Source organism: Brassica rapa, chromosome A01 (assembly GCF_000309985.2).
Source record: "Brassica rapa cultivar Chiifu-401-42 chromosome A01, CAAS_Brap_v3.01, whole genome shotgun sequence".
Taxonomy (NCBI): domain Eukaryota; kingdom Viridiplantae; phylum Streptophyta; class Magnoliopsida; order Brassicales; family Brassicaceae; genus Brassica; species Brassica rapa.
Window position 1 is genome coordinate 9789141 of NC_024795.2, and position 13473 is coordinate 9802613.

Genomic DNA, 13473 nt, shown 5'->3' on the forward strand with positions numbered 1-13473 from the left:
CAAGTTCAAAGCAAGGAGCAGAAAATGCATTTTCGTCGGGTATCCTTTCGGCAAGAAAGGATGGAGGTTATATGATCTGGAAAATGAAGAATTCTTTGTGTCTCGAGATGTGGAGTTCAGTGAGTCGTCGTTCCCGTTTCATGACGATCAAACCGGCTCTCCTGCGGAGCTCTCATCTCTGCCTAAGATAGTTGAGGTTCATGACTCTAGCGATCCAGTTCCCGAGTCCAGGGGGAGCAACTCAGAAACGACGGAAGAAGGGTCTCAGGAAGATACGGGAGATGTAACAGAGACAGTGGAGTCCACTGGGCCAGCAACAGAGCTCGGAGTGCCGGAAACAGAACCCACTTCGGAGCCTACGGTTACAGAAACAGAGCCACCTGTGGTGGCAGAAGCACAAGAGGACCTTGGTAGAGGTCATCGTGTTCCAGTGCCGTCAGTCAAGCTACGAGATTACGTAACATACAACTCGCAATGTAGTCCTGATAAACACAACACACCCCCAGTTCATCCCGCTCCGTCTCGGCACTCGGAAATGAGTCCAGGTAAAACCGCTTCCTCATATCCCATTACAGCTTATGTCACTGATGCGGTGTTCTCAGAGAGACACCAAGCTTTTCTCGCAGCAATCTCCGCAGGTGTGGAGCCGCGAAACTGGAGAGAAGCAATGCTCGATCCTATATGGAACGGAGCTATGTCGACGGAGGTAGTTGCATTAGAAGAACAGAGAACTTGGGATGTTACAGAGTTGCCTAAAGGAAAGAAAGCATTGATATGTCAGTGGGTTTTCAAGTACAAGTACAACGCGGACGGGACAGTGGAGAGACCCAAGGCGCGACTTGTTGTGTGCGGCAACAGACAAGTGGAAGGACGAGACTATGGGGAAACATTTGCGCCTAAGGCGAAGATAACGACAGTTCGCACGTTGTTGGAAGTAGCAGTTGCGAAGAACTGGGAGGTGCATCAGATGGACGTGCACAATGCATTTCTGCATGGAGACTTGGAGGAAGAAGTGTATATGAAGATGCCTCCAGGCTTCTATGGCGACAGTCCCACGAAGGTGTGTAAACTGAGAAAATCCTTGTATGGTTTGAAGCAGGCTCCGCGCTGTTGGTTCGCTAAGCTCACAACTGCGCTTAAGAAGTTCGGTTTCAAACAATCGTACTCCGACTACTCCCTGTTCACGTACATCAAAGGCGGACAAAGTCTGCGAGTTCTCATCTACGTAGATGATCTGATAATCGCTGGTGATGACTTGAACATGATGACGAAATTCAAAGCTTACTTGAACGAGTGGTTCAAGATGAAGGACTTGGGCAAAGCAAAGTATTTTCTTGGTATCGAGATAGCAAGAGGACCGATGGGAATGTTTCTCTCACAGAGGAAGTATGCTCTAGACATAGTGGCAGAAGCGGGCTTGTTGGGTTGTAGGCCAGTGGCGACGCCTATGGAGCAGAATCACAGACTGTTGGCGGACAAGGGACCATTCTACCGAGATCCAGTGAGGTTTAGAAGAGTTGTTGGTCGGCTGGTGTATCTTGCGATTACTAGACCAGAACTGAGTTATGCGATCCATATCTTGTCACAAGTAATGCATAAGCCAAGGGAGGCTCATTGGGATGCGGTGGTGCGTGTGCTCAAGTACCTGAAGGGGTGTCCAGGACAAGGGATTATGTTGAAAGCAGTCAGCGACCTTCGAATAAGAGCCTTCTGCGATTCGGATTGGGCTTCATGTCCATTGTCGAGAAGATCGCTGTCTGCGTTCGTGGTGCTGTTGGGAGACTCACCCATTTCTTGGAATACCAAGAAGCAGGACACCGTGTCTCATTCTTCCGCAGAAGCAGAGTATAGGGCGATGGCGGCGACACTGCGAGAGCTGAAATGGTTGAAGCGTCTGCTGGGAGATTTTGGAGTGAAACACAGTGAGCCTATGCAGATGTTCTGCGATAGTAAATCGGCCATTTACATAGCTACGAACCCTGTGTTTCACGAAAGAACGAAACACATCGAGTCAGACTGTCATAGTGTGCGTGATGCAGTTCAGGATCGGCTGATCGCGTTTCGTCATGTACGGACAACAGAGCAACTAGCCGACATAATGACAAAGGCGTTGGGGAGCTCATCGTTTCACTATCTACTAAACAAGTTGGGCGTTCGAAACTTACACGCGCCAACTTGAGGGGGAGTGTTAAGAGTGGTTTGGGTTGGTCGGACCGTATCGGTTATGTCATATCTCGTTAGAGATTGAGGTTGTTGAGATAAGGACAATGTATTATAGATAAGTCTTTGGTAGTTGTAGATGTAGCCAGATCTTCCCAAGAAGATATTGTAGAGATGTATAAGTACTTGACGTATGTGAATACAATCAACAACAGTTTCCGTAACACATTCTCTCTGAGTTTACAAGAGACAATTCCTTGATCGAAAGCGAACCGGACGAGGCATGACCGAAGTGAATGAGATCTGGTCACCGGTTTGGGGAAACGAGAAGCAGAGATGAGAAATAGCCATCGTCATCATCGGTTTGCTCTAAGGCTCTTTGTAGATGTCACCAAATAGACGTAATGAAAAAGTCAAGTGGGCCATCCCAATTGTCCTCCCGCTTTGGTCCAACCCGCTTTGGCCAATACCATTGCTGTTATGCCCGCGAGGCCCGCTGATTAACCCGTCCTGCAGTGGGTCTTTATGTTTGGATCAAGACGCGACAACAAGCAATAGAGACCAATTCCGATATGTTCAAAAAACACCCTAATATCTACTTTCGTTGTTTAGGGATGCGATGCTCATTCATAGCAGATCTAGCAACCTATTATACGTTTAATGAACAGGTTAAACCTAAGATCTAACATTAAGCAGCCAGTTTAATGCAAGCAATATGAACGGTAATGAATGCAGACAATCGGTTTATAACTTATTAATCTTTAGCTCACGTATCTAACAACCTAACACCCTAGACTAAGCAAGTGGACTACTCAACCATGAACAAAGAAATCACAGAGAAAATTGATGAAGAAAACATATTGAATAAATAAATAAATAAGACAACGTTCACGAATCTTCTCAAGACGAGAGACATGAAGCCTTCTCCCTTTCAAGGTAGCAAATTTTCAAGTACAAAAGTCTCCAATGGTTTCTTGTTTTAAATAATAGAGAATAAGAAAATATATATTGCAGATCTTTGGCGGCTGCTGGAGAGAAAATTGGGATGACTAGAGCAAATCTCGAAATATTAGAAGTTTCCATAAAAATCTCTGTCGCGGGAACATGCATTTCGAGTGCTCCGCTCGATCAGGAACAATCAATTAGACTGCTCTGCGTGAAAAACTCCAAATTACACTATTTTCTCCTCTTTTCCAAAAATTGGTCTATCTCCCATCCAATGAAAGTACATACCTGTAATGACTCGAAAACGACTAGGAAGACTCGATAAAGACTTGAAAACCAATTAGAAAACATATATACAAGATACCAAAAACACCATATATCACCGCCGAATGGCCGGGTTTGGGCCTTTTTGAAGACATTTAAGTTAAATGGATCGAGATTGGTTCTTTAGCCATCCAACCAACATAATACTTAGGGGTGGACGTTCTAGTACCCATTCAGGTCCGGTTCGGGTCTCTTCGGGTTTCCGGTTTTTGGAGTCAAAGATTTTAGCCCCATTCGAATATTTCTAAATTTCGTTATGGGTTCAGTTCGGATCTTTGCGGGTTTGGATAACCCATTTAAATTATTTACTCAAAAATATAAACAAAATAATATATTACATATAAGTTTGAATAACATATGTCAAAATACCTAAACTTAACATATAAATTGGTTTGGTTTGAATATTTGGATAGAGAATAAATAAATATTTTAAGTATTTTTGGCATTTTGAACATTTACTTTTGATTTTTTTGTAAATATTTTCAAGTATTTTGGATAAGTTAAAAGTTTCAATTATTTTTTGGATGTTTTTTAATATACATTAAATCTAAAAAATAATTAATATATAGGTTTATAAATCTATTTCAGATACATTCGGGTACCCAAAATATTTTGATTCAGATCGGGTTCAGTTTCGATTCTTTAAATACCAAAATTTTAGATCCGTTCAGATATTTAATCTATTTCGGTTTGGATTTGGTACTAGTTTCTTCGGTTCGATTTTTCGGATCCGGATTTTTTGCCCAGCCATAAGAATACTAATCAAATTTGGACTATAATGTAATATCTTAAAATGTAAGGTCATAAATCTTATCAACAGAATACGCTATTTATATGTTGGATTGTGGTATCCAAACGACAAATCCAATAACTCTAAAGTTGTGAGTGAGGGAGGAAAGAATTTAAGGAGTGAAAGTGAAATAGTTATCTTTTGAAAAGGGAGATGCTGTAATTCTAATCATAAGTAAAGGGACGAATCTGTAATTTATAAAACGCCTGGCTTTGTATTTATTCGCACTGGTGACAAAATTCGAAGTTAACACAATGAAACCGTCACAACGGTCAAGCAACCGAATCATTGATCAGCTCGCCGCCGCCATGATCCAGAACCGTCCATTCGACGCCGTCCTCGCCTCTTCAACAGTCGCAAGTCCATGGACTCATCAGCTCGTCTCCAATATCCTCCGCTCCATCCCCAGATTCTTCTTCATGTCCCCACGTTCCATCGGCCGGCAGAAGGGTTTCCGTCACCGGTCGCCGTTAAAACAGAGAAACCTCCGTGAAGAATCAGCACGACGCCGTCTTGAAGTCCTAGTTCTAGGTCCCGGCGCGTATGTAGATCCTAAGAAAGTATCTCTCGGTTTGCATAAAGCAAGGGAGTTCTTCTTTTGGATCGAGACACACTTCGGTTTCGAACATAACGAGATCACTTGCAGAGAAATGTCATGCTTGTTTGCCAAAGGAAACGACTTCAAAGGTCTCTGGGACTTTCTCCGGCAAGTCTCGCGACGTGAGAACGGAGGAAGCGTGGTGACCACATCGTCTATAACGTGTTTGATGAAATGCCTAGGAGAAGAAGGTTTTGTGAAAGAGGCATTAGCTACGTTTTACAGGATGAAAGAGTATCACTGCAAACCCGATGTTTACGCTTACAATACAATCATCAACGCTCTTTGCAGAGTAGGGAACTTTAAGAAGGCTCGGTTTCTGTTGGATCAGATGCAGTTGCCGGGGTTTCGATACCCGCCGGATGCGTATACTTACACCATTTTGATAAGCGCGTACTGTAGATATGGGATGCAGACCGGATGCAGGAAGGCGATAAGGAGGAGGATGTGGGAAGCTAACCGAATGTTTAGGGAGATGCTGTTCAGAGGGTTTGCACCTGATGTGGTTACTTACAATTGCTTGATCGATGGATGCTGCAAAACGAACAGGATTGGTCGGGCTTTGGAGCTGTTTGAAGATATGAAGAAGAGGGGGTGCGTACCGAACCAGGTGACGTACAATTCTTTTATAAGATATTACAGTGTGACCAATGAGATAGAACGCGGGATCGAGATGATGAGGATGATGGAGAAGATGGGTCACGGTGTAGCTGGTTCAAGCACGTACACGCCGCTGATACACGCTCTTGTTGAGACCAGGAGAGTGGCTGAGGCTCGGGATTTGGTGGTGGAGATGGTGGAGGCCGGGTTGGTTCCTAGAGAGTATACTTATAAGTTGGTGTTGGATGCTCTGAGCTCGGAAGGAATGGTGGGTACACTTGATGAAGAGGTGCATAAGAGAATGAGACAAAGTATAGACCAGAGATGTAGAAGAGTCATGAAGATCAAACCTGTCATGGCTAGAAAAGAGGTGGTCCATGATAAATGAATACTTCCTGTTCAAACCTTGTATTGTGCTATGTTGTAATACTTCATGAATACTTTTGTTACTTGTTCATGATAAGAAAGGTAAGAGAAATCAATACTAAAGAGTTGCAATGTCATGAGCATTGAGCTCTAACTGCCAGCTCCGTATATGCCTGATCTATGTGATCATTATGATTAGTTAACTTGATCCATCTCTTCTCTAACGCTTTCTTCATTAGGAAAACAACACTTAACCAATAAAAGTGCCCATTATTGAAAAACAACACTTGACCAATTTTATAAGCCTTGAAGACACCAAAGTGTAGAACTTGCACATTTTATATATTCACTTCACCGAGATGATTTAAAAAAAAAACAAAAGGATCAATCAGAAATGAGACATCAAGGCATTCAAAGCTGAAGCTTATACACCAAAACAAATTGTATTCAGAAGAGAGGTTGTTTCCCCAGAGAGAGAGAGAGCAATGATTCAAATTTTGTTGCTTCTCCGAGAGAAGAAAAGATTGTAAAGAATGCACAATACCTAAACTTTCCAACCTACAAAATGTTTGGGACCTGCGAGTCCAATCTCTGCTGCAGCTCTCTCACCTTCTCTGAAAGCTCAATCTTCTGTTCCTTATAGCTTCTAAGTAGATACTCTTTCCCATCTATCACCTCTTTAAGCTCACCCACTTCCTTCCTCAACATCTCTACTCTCTCTCCATCCTTTGATCCCTTTTGCGGCGACTCGTAGTTGCTTTCGCTGTCCATAAACCCGTTTGCTTCCCCGTTCCAGCCGTTGCTACCTGCCTGTCCCACGCAGTGATCAGCGATTGCCTTTCTCAGTCTCTGAACTTCTCTTTCTGACTCATACAGATCCCTGTTTGTTGCGTCTAGCTGAGCTTGGAGATGGCTAGAGTGTGACATCTGCGCGTTCAACGAGTTTTGTAGCTCTATAATCTGTTCCTGCATTTCAAGTATCATGTCATCTCGTCTCTTTAGCTGTTGCCTCAGTTTCTGGATTACTTCACGCTTGCTGAATATGTCTGACCCTGATTCAGATACACAGGGAGAATCTGAGCATGTCGACTGATGATTGTATGATTTCATGTGTTCAGCCCACCCGACTCCATTCTCTTTGATGTATGATGGAGCAGGAACTGTCACAAGGGGCAGCGAATCACTGGGAGCCACCATTTGCTCGTTAATGGCATGGTCTCTCTCCACATTCTCAGTTCCTGTATAAAAAAAAAAGAAACAAAGAAAGCCAAACTCTGAGAACACAAAACATAGTTACCAGCTCACTGATGCAAGTAGCCACTTCAAATATGAGCCCCAGATTGGGCTACAAATGCATATCCTTATGAAAAATTATTCAGAACCAAGTCCATATTCTTTCAACTAGTTTACAGCACCTTGTAAATCAATTTTCACTTCCAAGATAACCGCGAAAGCAAACACAGCAAGAGTTTATGTGAAGTTAAAATATGCACAAGAACATTTCAGCTGTTAGAATTAAATAAACGCACAAACACTCTAACCTGGAGTGGTGTGGAAGCAACAATCCTTGTTCCTTTCACAAGAAGATGAGCCAGAATGCAAGCAGCATCTTCCTCTGTCAGATGTTCCATTGGCTGCACAACAACCATCCAGTAAGATAGATAATAAAAACCTAAATCCTCATGTAAGAGCAGGGAAGTGATACACGTACGTTTTAATCCACCAGTAGCATCCGGATGAGGTTTAGAGTCAACAGACTGCTTTAACTTGTACCCAAAGCGTATAGACAATGTGCTCAACAAGGCTCCCCCTGCAATTAGGATCCAGTTCGGCCCTCCTTCGCCACGGGAGTTTTCAACCCGCTGATGTCTAGAAATACCATTTCTTCGTGTACTCATTGTAAGAGAAAGTCAAAGTGTCTCAATCATCCAAGCTTTAACCTAACACACTAGATGTAAGGATATATCATTAAAATAAACACAACCAACTTCCTCCAAAATTGCAGAAGATAAAGTTGTAGAAACTCAAGAGGTAGCCACAATCTTAAATGGGACAGTTAGAGGAAAACAAAGACGTACCATTCAATTGGAACTGAATGGTAGCTCTAAATAAAAATAAAATGCAATCAGGCAAAAAACAGTTTCTTTTGCAGCATTTTTTCTCTACAGTTAATGTCACGGGTTCATACTTAGTCAGTCACCTCTATAAGAACTACCAAAAAAAAAAAGGGTATCTGATTCAGAACAAAAAAAAGTACAAATACACATGATGTTGGGTACTGAACAGATGCGATTAATATATACATAATTTCAAACCCTAAACAACCGATAACAGCAATCAGTTCGTTATCGCAAAAAGGCTTATTCAAAATACCCCAAGAACAATCCGACGACAACAATCGGAAATGGTTGTTAATACAGCCGAGCCGATGTTTCCGAAATGAGAGTAGATCCAAGACTTATCAGAGGGTAAAGCTTCTACAATAGAACTGGGGATAATAATGATTTTATCAATCGTCTAAGAAAGCTTACCTGAGCAAATTTGAGACGGGGACGACGCGACGCAGAAGAAGAGCCTTTTTTTAACGCCGTTGAAACCCACCTTTTCACCCCGCCGTGAACCGCCAAAAAATGTTGTTGCGTACCATTTTATTTTATTTTTGTTTGTTTTATTTCCTCAACAATGTTGAATCGAAATTGTTTTTTTTTTTTATTGTTAGTGCAAAAGTAAATTTACAGGATGCAGAGAAACAGAGTGTTTATGTTTAAATGCTGAGATAAAGATTACGACCAGTAGAATAACATATTACTACTGTTTATTAGTGCTTTGACAGCAAAGCTAATAGTCTGTTCACTCTGCTTATTGATTTGATTATTGTTTTTTAGAGAGTGTGATAGAACCTGAAGTTGCTTACAACGAAGCTTACCTATTAGAGAATTTTTATAAACATCTTTTGAAACTTTTAATAGTGTCTCTACCCTAGATCTCGATTGCATAGTTAGGGATCCATATGGGTATACACAGAAGCAGATATATTGAACGGTTCAATTTGAACCTAACACAAACCAACTTCTCTCAAGTACAATATTCTCACAAACAAACAAAAAAAAGACATCTCAGTCAATGTCTCATGAAATCATTGTACCCTTTACTCTTTTTCTTTTCCTTTTTCTTTTAAACTACTGCATGAAAGATCATGTTTGCGTGTATATAAGTTAATATATACTTAAAGCATGTCTGAAAGATTGAAGAGGCAAGAAAACTGTTTATATCAAATCTCATTTATTTACAACTAGTCACACTCGCTGATGTTAAAACAACTCGAGAGAGAGACTAATAATCCTTTCAAAGCAAATATGTACAGTCAATGCTTGGCCGCGATAATAAGTAGTGTATCAAGCTTTTCATGTACATCATCAAACTCTCGATGCAAGGGGGCACTTACAGATAATTCGCTTGCTTGCTTGCTTGTTTAGTCAATCGGGTGCTTATCAATTTGACGAGAGGTGTAGTGCGCAGATAACAAAAGTAGAGACAGAAAAGCGCTGGCCACGAAGATTGCATCAAACCATCGATGATAGAAATCAAACTGAATATCTCCGCCTAACACCTCTGTTATTATCCCTCTGCAGCCAGCCAACAAAACAGCGTCACTGATAAGCAACTAGTTAACGCTTCTATCTAGTGTTATCTTTGGTTTAGTTATAAGAGAACTCGGGTGTACCTGTACTCATTTCTCAAGCTTTTTCTTATAAGGAGAATGGAAGACAAAAAGTACATTCCCATGATTTCAGATAGGAAAAGCACAACATTGCTTGAAGATCCACTTCCCACCCTCGAGACTGCAAAGAAGAACTGTAACAATCCCCAAGTCATTCACCAACACTTATAATAGTATCCATAACATAATGACACTAGAGCATGAAAAGAAGTGGATAACATAGAAGATCATATAAAGACGAATTGAAGAAACTTAAAAGCTAAAATCAGAACTCACCTTCATCAGATTCGTCAAGAACCCCCTCACTGATATCACGATCAACATCCCAATAAACAACAAGGATATATACTGAAAACAATAAAAGAGACATAATCAGACCTAAGTTGCACTATCCTAGGCAACCAACAAATTCACTGGTTCATTTGAGAACCATATAAGTATTTTTCACGATACATCTAACATCTACTAAAACTGTGAACTCCAGTGACAAAGTTCTCCATCCCATTGAAGTCCCTACGAAAGTACAGTTATTATCAAGGAAAATAAACCCTCCCGCTTTTCATCTGGTAGACACGTTGTAAGGAGAAGGAATATTGTAACTAACCTAGTTGCACTTCACTGGATATACAAAGTCAGACAAACCTGTGAGAGCAATGCCGCATCTACTCCTATATCAAAGAACTGCAAGAATATGCTGATCATCATCGTGACAGGATCCTTGTTTCCAGCCTGTAAACAAGCTTCCATGTCGTAAATATGTAAACAAATAATGATACGATGCATTCATCATTGTGTATAAGATAACATGGTCTTGAGAATACCTCCTTGAAAACGACACTTTGTAAAGACTGCAAAGAAAGGAAAGGAAAAAAACAGATAAGTTAGAAAGCCTGGGTCACAGTTACAATTAAGAAAACATCAACAAAATATATCAAAGACATTATCATCTTATAAACTAAGAATATGTTGTTAGACCGCAAGCCGAAGAGTTTAACATATTCTTGCAGCACTGGAAAAAACGTAGAGTTAAAAATACAAAAGAGAAAGGCAAACAAATTTACCTTTAACATCTTATACACACAGTAAATGGAACATGCATAGCCAAGTAAATTCTGCACATGACCCTTCCAAGTTCGAGAAAAAGCAGCAGCATCCTGCAAATGGGACGAAGTAGTAAAGTGCCTTGAAAACGTATTACAACTTTACAAGAGCACCAAGTAAACAGATAGTTTAGAAAGATGTCAATTGCCATGACGAGTAGAATTCCTTAGTTAAACCAAAGCTTAATACAGTACTGAAAGGAACCTTTGCTTGGCGGAGTTCATAAATTTCCAAGAATAGCTGCTTTGACAGCTCTTCTAACCCTTCCACCTCCGCCTCCATTAGTTTTATATCTGCAAAGGATAAAAATGATCAATGAAATTTTTCAGCATAAAGAAAGAAGATGACATTTTAATCTGATAGATGAATTTACATGGTTTATTTTACATAAGTAAAACCTATTGGAGTCAAAGATACTGTAAATGACTCTTACGAATATAATGTTTAGCAGGCATAACTACATAAGCTAAAAACATATTGACTGACCTTGCTCCTTTTGGTCATCTTGAACCGACCGCACAACAGTCCCGACGAATCTTCTAAAGAAAGATTTACCCTTTTGGTTCTGGAAGCCAAAAACACCAGATGATTACTTCCTAAACTCGTCACAGAATTAGCCTAAAGAGAACATTTTGACATATGCATAGAAAAAGCATTGTTATGATACAAAATCATTTCAGAATTTGATGAGCACTGTGACATACAATCTGATAAGAGTTCTAACCTAATACAGAATGTTCACTAAAATGAAAGTTATAAGGTACAATTCTATGGAGTATGGCAGTATGCTAATATAGTAGACAGAAACATACCTCTTCTGATACTTGACTTCGTTCCACCTCCACTTGACATAAAATAATTTTCTTCTTCTTAGCTATGCCACTCTCAATTGATTGCATCAGTTGCCTTTCCAACGATTTTATTTCTGATTCTTCGATCTCCCTATATGTTTCCAGGGAGGAAGAGAGACAGGAAAACGAGCTATTATTTTATATAAAAAAAACTTCCAAATCCAGCTGCACTTCTATCTGTGTAGATCCATTTACATTACAAAATATAAAACGCTTCATTCAGAGTTGAGATTTCAGTATTTAAATTCCCATGATACGCAGTTTGGTAACATGTTTTTTTAGTCCACATCTCTTTTCTTCCATAATTAACTTTGCTCTAAGTGGCAATTGACACATACAGTGCTAATCATGTCTACCGTCTATCTAATTATTCGTCACAGTTAATGGTGAGACCAAAGGAAATAACGATAGCCAAGATAACACTAAACAGCAAAATCAATTGAAATAAAGCAGAAGCTAGAAGAAAAGTTGAATAATGTAGGGAAATACCTGATGAATAGCGATATATAACTGAAGGGCAAATTTACAGCTCCAAAACCCGATAAAACGGCCATGAGAGTCACACCAATGACCCCGATTCTGCTGATCAGTTGAGGCATTGAAAAGAAACCTTTCAAGATAAAAGAGTGCTTAAGTCAAGTAACAAGCAGTAACAAGATCTTAAGCATCCAAAAAAAAAAACTACCGAAAGCTTTTGCATATATAGAAGCTACTGTCGAGCAGAAACAGACACAAGCATAAAGAATGTAGAATGATTGATTCAGCGATCATTCTGAAGGTACTTCTTCACTCAGGCAATCATAGTCAGTGTCACATACTCACACTCTCCTTTTGACTTTTAAACATCACATCCCTACTCCACTCATTCATAATTACTTAATTGTTTATAACAAATGTAAATAAGATCTGAAACTTCAGATCAAGTTGCGACTTGCTTTATACAGTGGTGAAGCAAGACAAGAGAGAGAGAGGGTGCATAAACTCAAAGAGGGGACCCACCTTTGTCTTGGGAAGGCATAGGAAAATGAATTCCCATGCGCCAGAAAGCATAAAGGAAGGCTGTCAAGAATAACAAGGCCCCAACAGCAGCACGTTTCCTTCTTACACCTGAAATGTAATATTAACAAATAATGTAGGTTATAGCAAGTAAAGTAGAGCCAGCAAAAGAGAAGGCTTACCAGTATTGCGAAGCATCAGATAACAATGATAATAGGGTAACATGAAAACAAGAAGCACAATTAAACAAAAGAGATCCACTTTCCAGTTAACCATCCTTGCCCTGCAAAACCAAATAAATCTCAATAGAAGAAAGCTCCAAAGGCTTCAACTTTTTATCTAGCTAGATGATAAAAAGAGTTAAATTATGCAATTTTCAAAGCTCAAAGAATAGATTCACAAATAATGTCGAAATGACAAATTTCCTCTATGATGATGTTACACATTATCCAATCAATAGTGAGAGAAGCAGCTAAAGAGCTGAACATAATCAATAAGGCAGCTTACTCTCTAGATAAGACGGGGATAATCTCGAAGAGGACGAGCTGTAAGAGGTTGCAGGAGAAGGCGAAGACGATGCTGAAAATGATCTGAACCAAGGCTCGCTTCTCTTCGTACTCCTTGTAAAGCCTCCTGTTGAGGAACCAGAGTCCCGCCGATCCCAAGAGACACAGCGATCCCATCACCAGGATGCCTTCGAAGATCGCCCATCCGTAACCCATCGCTTTATCCAAAACAAAAACAAGGAAGAAGAAACCTCAGATCTCTCCGCCAACGAAAGCTTCTCTCATCAGCAAGCAGTTCTCCAGCTTCCTTCCGCTTATTCGATTCTACTCACTTTCTTGTTGAAATTTGCCGACCAACGAACCGTTCCTTCTCTTCAGTTTCACCAAGCCAATTCAATTAACCAAGAGTTTCACCCTATACAAACTACTAAACCGAACCGAACCGTACCGGAACCAGATCTGTGTGAATAATTTCCGGTTCATTAACAAGAAGATGCCACAAGTCTATAACAGAA

The 13473-nt window shown here is 40.4% G+C and overlaps 3 protein-coding genes across 7 annotated transcripts; 1 reads left to right on the forward strand and 2 right to left on the reverse strand.

Annotated features, from left to right (window-relative positions):
- Window positions 1-1792: 1792 nt before the first annotated feature.
- Window positions 1793-5908, forward strand: LOC103867333 (pentatricopeptide repeat-containing protein At1g77405). The gene has a single exon (XM_009145396.3). It carries the CDS (start codon window positions 4474-4476, stop codon window positions 5803-5805), a length of 1332 nt encoding a protein of 443 aa, XP_009143644.2. The 5' UTR covers window positions 1793-4473; the 3' UTR covers window positions 5806-5908.
- Window positions 5909-6104: 196 nt separating this feature from the next.
- LOC103867353 lies at window positions 6105-8758 on the reverse strand. Of its 4 annotated transcripts, none has more exons than XM_009145422.3 (4): window positions 8315-8758; window positions 7495-7723; window positions 7325-7417; window positions 6105-7021 (listed from the first exon to the last, which is right to left on the reverse strand). In XM_009145422.3, the coding sequence occupies exons 2-4, from the start codon at window positions 7679-7681 to the stop codon at window positions 6342-6344; spliced, it is 960 nt and encodes a 319-aa protein (XP_009143670.2). In that variant the 5' UTR covers window positions 7682-7723; window positions 8315-8758; the 3' UTR covers window positions 6105-6341. The 4 variants fall into 4 exon arrangements, with proteins under 4 accessions (XP_009143670.2, XP_009143663.2, XP_009143677.2 ...); XM_009145415.3 differs by having other exon boundaries at window positions 7495-7731; XM_009145429.3 differs by having other exon boundaries at window positions 7495-7731; window positions 8157-8327.
- A 248-nt stretch (window positions 8759-9006) lies between these two features.
- LOC103867383 (GPCR-type G protein 2) lies at window positions 9007-13356 on the reverse strand. 2 transcript variants are annotated; one of them, XM_009145449.3, is made up of 13 exons: window positions 12960-13352; window positions 12635-12735; window positions 12456-12563; window positions 11946-12066; window positions 11418-11547; window positions 11092-11170; window positions 10810-10898; window positions 10566-10658; window positions 10326-10352; window positions 10147-10233; window positions 9781-9852; window positions 9508-9638; window positions 9007-9409 (listed from the first exon to the last, which is right to left on the reverse strand). In XM_009145449.3, exons 1-13 carry the CDS (start codon window positions 13172-13174, stop codon window positions 9256-9258), a joined length of 1407 nt encoding a protein of 468 aa, XP_009143697.1. In that variant the 5' UTR covers window positions 13175-13352; the 3' UTR covers window positions 9007-9255. The 2 variants fall into 2 exon arrangements, with proteins under 2 accessions (XP_009143697.1, XP_033132933.1); XM_033277042.1 differs by lacking the exon at window positions 9007-9409 and having other exon boundaries at window positions 9533-9625; window positions 12960-13356.
- Between the last annotated feature and the right edge of the window lie 117 nt (window positions 13357-13473).

Excerpts from the sequence above, each read along its gene's own strand:
- LOC103867333 (XM_009145396.3), top strand. The coding sequence starts at position 4,474 with ATGAAACCGTCACAACGGTCAAGCAACCGAATCATTGATCAGCTCGCC.
- LOC103867383 (XM_009145449.3), bottom strand. The coding sequence starts at position 13,174 with ATGGGTTACGGATGGGCGATCTTCGAAGGCATCCTGGTGATGGGATCG. Across the intron at positions 10,899-11,091 it reads AGATGACCAAAAGGAGCAAG|ATATAAAACTAATGGAGGCG; the intron begins GTCAGTCAATAT and ends TATCCTTTGCAG. Across the intron at positions 10,659-10,809 it reads ATGAACTCCGCCAAGCAAAG|GATGCTGCTGCTTTTTCTCG; the intron begins GTTCCTTTCAGT and ends TCCCATTTGCAG.
- LOC103867353 (XM_009145422.3), bottom strand. The coding sequence starts at position 7,681 with ATGAGTACACGAAGAAATGGTATTTCTAGACATCAGCGGGTTGAAAAC. Across the intron at positions 7,418-7,494 it reads TGCTACTGGTGGATTAAAAC|CCAATGGAACATCTGACAGA; the intron begins GTACGTGTATCA and ends GTTGTTGTGCAG. Across the intron at positions 7,022-7,324 it reads TTGCTTCCACACCACTCCAG|GAACTGAGAATGTGGAGAGA; the intron begins GTTAGAGTGTTT and ends TTTTTTATACAG.